Here is a 9,816-nt window from a genome sequence, read left to right on the forward strand (position 1 = left end):
TATATATATATTTATACTGTATATGATTTATATTATACATAAATATAAATATATTTCTAATATTATCTTCTTTTTTAATGCTTAAAACAAAAATAATTGCCAATGGTGTAAAACATTTTTAAAATTCTTTTTAAGGATGTTTACAAATAATTTTACTGACAACCAAGACAAAAATATAGATTAATAAGATGATCTATAATATATACTGTAAAATAAATAAAAAAATATGGTAGATTTGATGTTTGGATGGTTTTAGAAACATGCCTAAAGTGGTTCAAATTCTAAATCAAAAGAAGTTCTCTCACCGGTGATAGTGGCATGAACATTGTGCTTCTCAATCAACAGGTAGCGTGGGCTTTCTGGAAACCAAGGTAACAGCATCAGCTGGATAAAGGTGGGGACAACCACAAGAGACAGAAACAGGGGCCAGTGCTCCTCCTGTCAAATAAAGCAGTTTTAAAAAAGTTAAAACAGAATACTGAACTCTGCTCTTCTATTTTCATAATAGTTATGAAACAATGTAATTGTATGATGTTAAACTGATCATTGATGTTAAGTTCCCTGTTGTACCTTTCCCAAAAGTTCATGGAGACCCAATACTTGAGCTGAGAAAACCCCAGCACAAATGAAATTGCTGGGCATGAGCCCCAGGAAGCCTCTCAGGTTTTTAGGAGCAATCTCTCCCAGGTACATGGGCACCACGCTGAGAGAGATACCTGGAAGTTGGAGATGAGGAAAGCATCTCAGAGTCTATTCATGTCAAATCTTACTTTGCTATACCTGCTTATTTTTTAGTTGGGACATACCTGAATGTATTCCTGTTATAAAACGACCAAAGATTACCATTTCGGGTGAGCCACAGATCCTGCTAAACCCCATGAGAGATCCCGCTAAGAACACCAGTACAGTGGAGTTGACCACTGTACCTTTCCTGCAAAAGCAAACACTGTGAAGTTCTGCACTGGCACTGTTCATTAAGCTAGGACAGTCATGCTCGATAGCTGGTCATCTGGGAGTTTAACTATCAAAACCAGATAACTGATGTTCCATGACAGTGCTGCTGGGTGAAATAGCTGCATTCCTTGATTAGTTCTATCACATTGTAAACTTTCCTCCTGATTTACAGATGGCTGCACCGTGTTCTGCATTATGATCACCTTACTGCTATAAAACATTTTGCTGGACTGAAATTGATTAGAACAATAAATAGGGTCATGAATCATCGTCTTTCATTTGCATTTAAATGTCTGCAGTCAAATCTTGTGGCGCCACTCGTAGACACTCAGAACAGACTAGACAGGTAGATTCCATGGAGAGCACAAAATAGAAGCGCAAGCTATGGTTAGGAAGTGCACATAGTTACAAAGTGGTTAATTGAACAGTCTTGTTTCTATACAATAATATGCTACCACTGCTATAAAAATTATCACTTTGGCCATTTACAGTAATGTTTTTTCTAAAAATTAAAACTCATTATTTACTCATTCTCATGATGTTCCAAACCGGTATGACTTCCCTTGCTATTTTCCAAGCAAGTACAATTAATGCAGATAGATGCTTTCAAGCTTAAAACACACACACACACACACACACACAAAACATCATTAAAGTATTATAAAAGTGATCCATATGGTAAAGCTATCCTATGGCTTCAGATGATTTGGATGTAAGTCACACAGACTTTTGACACTTTCACTGAGCTTTTGCCTCGTTTTTGAGGCTTGAAAGCTCTTTTCTCTATTCATAGTAATTGCACAGAAAAAACGTGATCAGTGCTTTTTTCAAAATGTATTCTTTAGTGTTATATGGAAGAAAGAAAGTCATACAGCTTTGGAACCACATGAGGGTAAATCAATTATGGCATTTTTATTTTTGGTTGAACTAATCACCAACAAAGACGATAGGAACTAACTGGACAGAAACAAGGCCATTTACAAGGCAAAGGCAAAGTCGTTCAGTGCGGTCAGAGAGGTCAGGTGAGGTGACAGATGAGGAAGAATCTACCTCAGTGGCCTTGACACTCAAGAGGAATTCCTGGCAGAGTGACCACACCAAGCCAGATGTTATGGGTCTCCTCCTGACTTACCTTCCAAATTTGGTGACCAGAGTGCCCACCATCAAAGAGCCGATCAGGCCTCCAATCGCAAACACAGAAACGGTGAGTGAATACATGAGCGTCAGGGCCTCCTCGTTTAATCCAGTTCCATTGCGACTTACCACTGTACGGTTATAGAAGTCTTTAATGTACTGTGAGTGACAGGGAAACGGACAGACAGAGAGAAAGAGAGAAATTAAAGTGAATAGTTCACCCAAAAATACTCTCTTGCTGAAAAACTGGACTTCCCTTTTTCGGTCCAATTTTATAGGATATCTTGTGCTATTCCATTTATTGAAAATAAAAAAGGAAAAGCTGTAAAGCTACAAAAAATTATAGTATAAAATACAGTATAAAAATTTCATAAAAGTAGTCCATATGACTACTTCTCACATGTCCCAACTTTAACGGTCTACGAATAAAATTTTTGGAACGACATAAGGATGATTTTATTTGTGGGTGAACTAAAACATTTTTAAATATTTAACTTTTTGATATTTAGTTTAATACACGAACACAAGGTAAGGCATCAACAGCCATTCCCAATTTCAAAAATGTCCTTTTTCTTCAAGCTTGAAGCTTCTATTCAGTGAAACACACCTATCAACATGGACTTACATTCTTCAGTTTCATGACAAGCTCCTCTTTATCTCTTTCTTTCTATGCAACTCACTCTCTCAATTGCCTGTACTTTAAGATCACAGTCTAATTTCATTTAATTAGTTTATGTACCTTTTCTTTTCTATTCTAAACCTAAGCTGCAGTTATCATTTAACAGACTTGGGAAAACTCTTAATATAGTCTTTCAATTTACTCAACAATAGATTCAACTGAACTAAAACTGAGTTTACAAAAAAAACCTGGATTACTGATAATATTGATTGAGCTTCTGCTGCAAAAAAAGCAAGCAACTGTTTCCAGCTGTGATTTTTGGATTTCTATGTTTGAATCCTCTTCCTTAGCACATGATGTTCCAAGAGAAACAGAACAAAACAAAGCCACGGTAGGGTATATAACAGCCAGTCAGGAGACCAGACAGGAGAATTTAAATATTTTCATCATTAACAGGCTAATGGGGCAGGGCAAATAGGTCCCTACTTATATACATGAAGAGCTGCTAGAGGCAACCACTGCAGCACAAAATGCCTGACAAGCCAAGATGAACAAATAACATCTAACTGACTCATCTACAAAAAATGAAAATAAGGCTTCAACACTTTGTTTCTTCAAGTTTCTGGAGAAAGTCTAAAGATAACTTTCTCTTTTTGTCCCATATCATTATGCTGGGCAAACCTCAACGCTCTCTGGTTAAAATTATGATTTATTTATATAAATCTAATGTATAAATAGTAAGTACCATATGATATATGAAAAAATATCAATTAATGTTAATTCATGTTTAAATTATTACAGAATTCCTTGTAGAAATCACACTTTTACAACAAGAATGTATAGAATGCACAGAATCGTGCAACATTCCCTGAGATCTTGCATCAGGAGAGCCTCTGTTCAGGCAACTTTGTTTATTTCGTCCTCGAGCCTGACATGCATCTCTCTACTGGAAGCCACTTTTAAGAATCTTTTTTGATTAAATGAAATACTATAAACTGGCTATGTTATCTACTGGTTGTTTGTTTTGATAAGCAGTTTTGATCGATAACGAGTTTTGAGGTACTGAGTGTGTCAATGAGCTCTTACCCCGGCAGGAGAGTTGACCACAGCTAAGTTGTAACCATACAGCATTGAGCTACCAAAGGAGGTAAGGAAAGCCACTGCCAGCAGAGATGAGGTAAGATGCTATGAAAAAAGAAAAAAGAAATTAGAAAATATTTATGGCCTGTAAGCTATAATTTTCCTTACTTTTTTACCCCCTTAAAGCGGCACGCTATCTCTGTTGTTTCTTTTTCTTTCAAATGCTGTGACTGAAACAATGAGCACATGCATGAACCCTGATGTCAAAGAATTACATTTAGAATTAGTCTCAGACATCCTGACAGTGTTTCAAAAGAACAAATTCAGAAATGAAACAAAAACGGACATTTTATAAAATAAAGAGTGCTCAGTACATAAATAATGGGTTTGTATTTACATGTCCATTAATGTGTTGAACTAGTACATAATTTAATATGTATGTGGCACACAAAAAGATATATTTATAAATAAATGTATTTAGTTTTATAAACAAATACATTTAATCTGTATATTTGTAAGCATTCTATTCTATTCTATTCATTCTAATGATCTTAAAATGTTGAAGCAACAGTTCCGGTCACAAGAGGAGAGAATAGCTTTCTCATGGTGTGACTTCAGTGGTCGTTACACTTCAGATCATGAGTGGAAAACTTAATTTGTCCCACTAATGGTCAGATACAGTTGCTTATACGTAGTCCTACACCTGAGGGAAGATGCTGAGAAAATGTCTTGTGACATTAACTTAATGGCTTTTTTTCTACACACCATATCGTTCAAAAGAAAAATGTGACATTAAATATTGCATTAATATTACTGATAACAATACCTTTTGAAACCTATTATTACAAAACCTTCATCAACCAAACTTCAACAGCCTACTACAATTAAACTTTAATAAAGTACTAAACTGAAGATCTGTTGATGGCGATCAATAATAGGCTTAAGAGAATGATAAGACAACTAGAACGAAAACAAATAAGTTACAAAACAAACGTATATTTATAACAAAATGACATTTAAATAATTGTTAGTGATTAAATAGTCTACTTACCGATGATATTTTGCCTGGACTAATAATTAACACTTCTTCAGCCATATTAAAGTTATTTATAGGCTACAAGACTTCTTGAGATAAATAATATGAGTTAAGTTTAGTTAGTTAGTTTCTACTGGCCGTCTTTCAGTGCTACAGACTTCATCTTGGACTTGAGGGTGTGGTCATAGCTGACATGAGGGCGTGGTCACACTAGATTGACAGCGAGCACATCGTATGATTGACAGCGAAGCGGCCTCTCATCTCATCAATCCTGTCCTGTGCTCGCGCTTCTCGCACTGGCACTGCACTTCCGACCGAGCGAGGCTCGCGTTTCTTAACAAGACCAAGCTTGTACAATCACATGACAGTCAACAACGTGATTCCTGCTGAAATCAATTAGCTAAGTGAATTTACAAAGTCTGCAGTCACTAGAATGAGGGGACTACGGAGAATCCAATAGTGAGTCATCCAAAAATACAGCAAAGAGAGTAAAAAGGCGATATTCATGAACAGTGTGTGTATATCAATCGCGGTAGAGTGAATGGATACATTGAATGCTATTAGGGTCAGTTCAGAGGAACTAGTTAGTATGAAACTTTAAATAGCTCCTCTTTCGTTAACTAAATGTTCTGTTTGTTATAACTGTAGCAGCCTATCCAGAGGAAGTTCTTATGATGATATTAGACGTCGACTAATGTTCTCTAGTATTCTATGAGAGACTCTTATGAGCTTAAAGTCAACATGGAATGAGTGTAGAAAACGTCCCCTTCCTGCATTTATTTAGATATTTTAGCCTTATTTAGGCTATACTGTGTTCAGTGTTCGAACTAAGTTATACTGTGGACTTTGGGGGAGCCCACTTGTTTTTTTATAAGGGGGGTTCGTGCTCTTGCGCCTGAATGAGGGCTTACAATGACTTACAAAGATACATGACAGCTACAAGTGTATGCACTACTTGCTTTATGCAAGCGCTATATAGGATAAGTCAAAGTCACTATACAGGATTTACCCTATTATACTTTATCGTCACGAATTGATAGGTGAAACAACAAATAGTCTATAAACAAAGCATAGTCATACAGCTTTGGAACCACATGAGGGTAAATCAATTATGGCATTTTTATTTTTGGTTGAACTAATCACCAACAAAGACACCTGGAACTAACTGGACAGAACAAAATGTCTCCTCTTTTCAGAGTGCAATCAAGGCCATTTACAAGGCAAAGGCAAAGTCGTTCAGTGCGGTCAGGTGAGGTGACAGATGAGGAAGAATCTACCTCGGTGGCCCTGACACTTGAGACAGGATTTCCTGGCAGAGTGACCACACCATGCCAGATGTTATGGGTCTCCTCCTGACTTACCTTCCAAATTTGGTGACCAGAGTGCCCACCATCAAAGAGCCGATCAGGCCTCCAATCGCAAACACAGAAACGGTGAGTGAATACATGAGCGTCAGGGCCTCCTCGTTTAATCCAGTTCCATTGCGACTTACCACTGTACGGTTATAGAAGTCTTTAATGTACTGTGAGTGACAGGGAAACGGACAGACAGAGAGAAAGAGAGAAATTAAAGTGAATAGTTCACCCAAAAATACTCTCTTGCTGAAAAACTGGACTTCCCTTTTTCGGTCCAATTTTATAGGATATCTTGTGCTATTCCATTTATTGAAAATAAAAAAGGAAAAGCTGTAAAGCTACAAAAAATTATAGTATAAAATACAGTATAAAAATTTCATAAAAGTAGTCCATATGACTACTTCTCACATGTCCCAACTTTAACGGTCTACGAATAAAATTTTTGGAACGACATAAGGATGATTTTATTTGTGGGTGAACTAAAACATTTTTAAATATTTAACTTTTTGATATTTAGTTTAATACACGAACACAAGGTAAGGCATCAACAGCCATTCCCAATTTCAAAAATGTCCTTTTTCTTCAAGCTTGAAGCTTCTATTCAGTGAAACACACCTATCAACATGGACTTACATTCTTCAGTTTCATGACAAGCTCCTCTTTATCTCTTTCTTTCTATGCAACTCACTCTCTCAATTGCCTGTACTTTAAGATCACAGTCTAATTTCATTTAATTAGTTTATGTACCTTTTCTTTTCTATTCTAAACCTAAGCTGCAGTTATCATTTAACAGACTTGGGAAAACTCTTAATATAGTCTTTCAATTTACTCAACAATAGATTCAACTGAACTAAAACTGAGTTTACAAAAAAAACCTGGATTACTGATAATATTGATTGAGCTTCTGCTGCAAAAAAAGCAAGCAACTGTTTCCAGCTGTGATTTTTGGATTTCTATGTTTGAATCCTCTTTATTAGCACATCATGTTCCAAGAAAAACAGAACAAAACAAAGCCACTTAAGTAGGGTATATAACAGCCAGTCAGGAGACCAGACAGGAGAATTTAAATATTTTCATCATTAACAGGCTAATGGGGCAGGGCAAATAGGTCCCTACTTATATACATGAAGAGCTGCTAGAGGCAACCACTGCAGCACAAAATGCCTGACAAGCCAAGATGAACAAATAACATCTAACTGACTCATCTACAAAAAATGAAAATAAGGCTTCAACACTTTGTTTCTTCAAGTTTCTGGAGAAAGTCTAAAGATAACTTTCTCTTTTTGTCCCATATCATTATGCTGGGCAAACCTCAACGCTCTCTGGTTAAAATTATGATTTATTTATATAAATCTAATGTATAAATAGTAAGTACCATATGATATATGAAAAAATATCAATTAATGTTAATTCATGTTTAAATTATTACAGAATTCCTTGTAGAAATCACACTTTTACAACAAGAATGTATAGAATGCACAGAATCGTGCAACATTCCCTGAGATCTTGCATCAGGAGAGCCTCTGTTCAGGCAACTTTGTTTATTTCGTCCTCGAGCCTGACATGCATCTCTCTACTGGAAGCCACTTTTAAGAATCTTTTTTGATTAAATGAAATACTATAAACTGGCTATGTTATCTACTGGTTGTTTGTTTTGATAAGCAGTTTTGATCGATAACGAGTTTTGAGGTACTGAGTGTGTCAATGAGCTCTTACCCCGGCAGGAGAGTTGACCACAGCTAAGTTGTAACCATACAGCATTGAGCTACCAAAGGAGGTAAGGAAAGCCACTGCCAGCAGAGATGAGGTAAGATGCTATGAAAAAAGAAAAAAGAAATTAGAAAATATTTATGGCCTGTAAGCTATAATTTTCCTTACTTTTTTACCCCCTTAAAGCGGCACGCTATCTCTGTTGTTTCTTTTTCTTTCAAATGCTGTGACTGAAACAATGAGCACATGCATGAACCCTGATGTCAAAGAATTACATTTAGAATTAGTCTCAGACATCCTGACAGTGTTTCAAAAGAACAAATTCAGAAATGAAACAAAAACGGACATTTTATAAAATAAAGAGTGCTCAGTACATAAATAATGGGTTTGTATTTACATGTCCATTAATGTGTTGAACTAGTACATAATTTAATATGTATGTGGCACACAAAAAGATATATTTATAAATAAATGTATTTAGTTTTATAAACAAATACATTTAATCTGTATATTTGTAAGCATTCTATTCTATTCGATTCATTCTAATGATCTTAAAATGTTGAAGCAACAGTTCCGGTCACAAGAGGAGAGAATAGCTTTCTCATGGTGTGACTTCAGTGGTCGTTACACTTCAGATCATGAGTGGAAAACTTAATTTGTCCCACTAAGTGGTCAGATACAGTTGCTTATACGTAGTCCTACACGTGAGGGAAGATGCTGAGAAAATGTCTTGTGACATTAACTTAATGGCTTTTTTTCTACACACCATATCGTACAAAAGAAAAATGTGACATTAAATATTGCATTAATATTACTGATAACAATACCTTTTGAAACCTATTATTACAAAACCTTCATCAACCAAACTTCAACAGCCTACTACAATTAAACTTTAATAAAGTACTAAACTGAAGATCTGTTGATGGCGATCAATAATAGGCTTAAGAGAATGATAAGACAACTAGAACGAAAACAAATAAGTTACAAAACAAACGTATATTTATAACAAAATGACATTTAAATAATTGTTAGTGATTAAATAGTCTACTTACCGATGATATTTTGCCTGGACTAATAATTAACACTTCTTCAGCCATATTAAAGTTATTTATAGGCTACAAGACTTCTTGAGATAAATAATATGAGTTAAGTTTAGTTAGTTAGTTTCTACTGGCCGTCTTTCAGTGCTACAGACTTCATCTTGGACTTGAGGGTGTGGTCATAGCTGACATGAGGGCGTGGTCACACTAGATTGACAGCGAGCACATCGTATGATTGACAGCGAAGCGGCCTCTCATCTCATCAATCCTGTCCTGTGCTCGCGCTTCTCGCAGTGGCACTGCACTTCCGACCGAGCGAGGCTCGCGTTTCTTAACAAGACCAAGCTTGTACAATCACATGACAGTCAACAACGTGATTCCTGCTGAAATCAATTAGCTAAGTGAATTTACAAAGTCTGCAGTCACTAGAATGAGGGGACTACGGAGAATCCAATAGTGAGTCATCCAAAAATACAGCAAAGAGAGTAAAAAGGCGATATTCATGAACAGTGTGTGTATATCAATCGCGGTAGAGTGAATGGATACATTGAATGCTATTAGGGTCAGTTCAGAGGAACTAGTTAGTATGAAACTTTAAATAGCTCCTCTTTCGTTAACTAAATGTTCTGTTTGTTATAACTGTAGCAGCCTATCCAGAGGAAGTTCTTATGATGATATTAGACGTCGACTAATGTTCTCTAGTATTCTATACTGAGAGACTCTTATGAGCTTAAAGTCAACATGAAATGAGTGTAGAAAACGTCCCCTTCCTGCATTTATTTAGATATTTTAGCCTTATTTAGGCTATACTGTGTTCAGTGTTCGAGAGACTCTTATGAGCTTAAAGTCAACATGGAATGAGTGTAGAAAACGTCCCCTTCCTGCATT

The 9,816-nt window shown here is 36.1% G+C and overlaps 2 protein-coding genes across 2 annotated transcripts in view; both read right to left on the bottom strand.

The window, feature by feature from the left end:
- Positions 1–5,103, bottom strand: part of LOC107585370 (solute carrier family 2, facilitated glucose transporter member 5-like) — an 11,690-nt gene extending 6,587 nt beyond the window's left edge. The window contains exons 1-6 of the mRNA XM_016272373.1: positions 4,839–5,103; positions 3,794–3,892; positions 2,087–2,247; positions 807–931; positions 571–716; positions 306–438 (exon numbers count right to left, since the gene is read on the bottom strand). Of these exons, the coding sequence (XP_016127859.1) occupies positions 306–438; positions 571–716; positions 807–931; positions 2,087–2,247; positions 3,794–3,892; positions 4,839–4,883 (709 nt within the window). The 5' untranslated portion in view covers positions 4,884–5,103. The remainder of the gene's footprint in view (positions 1–305; positions 439–570; positions 717–806; positions 932–2,086; positions 2,248–3,793; positions 3,893–4,838) is intronic.
- A 940-nt stretch (positions 5,104–6,043) lies between these two features.
- Positions 6,044–9,190, bottom strand: LOC107585371 (solute carrier family 2, facilitated glucose transporter member 5-like). The gene is made up of 3 exons (XM_016272374.1): positions 8,941–9,190; positions 7,895–7,993; positions 6,044–6,345 (listed from the first exon to the last, which is right to left on the bottom strand). The coding sequence occupies exons 1-3, from the start codon at positions 8,983–8,985 to the stop codon at positions 6,181–6,183; spliced, it is 309 nt and encodes a 102-aa protein (XP_016127860.1). The 5' UTR covers positions 8,986–9,190; the 3' UTR covers positions 6,044–6,180.
- Between the last annotated feature and the right edge of the window lie 626 nt (positions 9,191–9,816).

The sequence above is a fragment of the Sinocyclocheilus grahami genome, unplaced genomic scaffold (genome assembly GCF_001515645.1).
Source record: "Sinocyclocheilus grahami isolate Dianchi unplaced genomic scaffold, SAMN03320097.WGS_v1.1 scaffold69.1, whole genome shotgun sequence".
Lineage (NCBI taxonomy): Eukaryota > Metazoa > Chordata > Actinopteri > Cypriniformes > Cyprinidae > Sinocyclocheilus > Sinocyclocheilus grahami.

What these genes read in the sequence shown, in the direction of transcription:
- LOC107585371 (XM_016272374.1), bottom strand. Translation starts at nt 8,985, where the DNA reads ATGGCTGAAGAAGTGTTAATTATTAGTCCAGGCAAAATATCATCG. An exon ending in GTCCAGGCAAAATATCATCG is followed by an intron (nt 7,994 to 8,940) that starts GTAAGTAGACTA and finishes CTTTTTTCATAG; the next exon opens with CATCTTACCTCATCTCTGCT. An exon ending in TGGTCAACTCTCCTGCCGGG is followed by an intron (nt 6,346 to 7,894) that starts GTAAGAGCTCAT and finishes TGTCACTCACAG; the next exon opens with TACATTAAAGACTTCTATAA.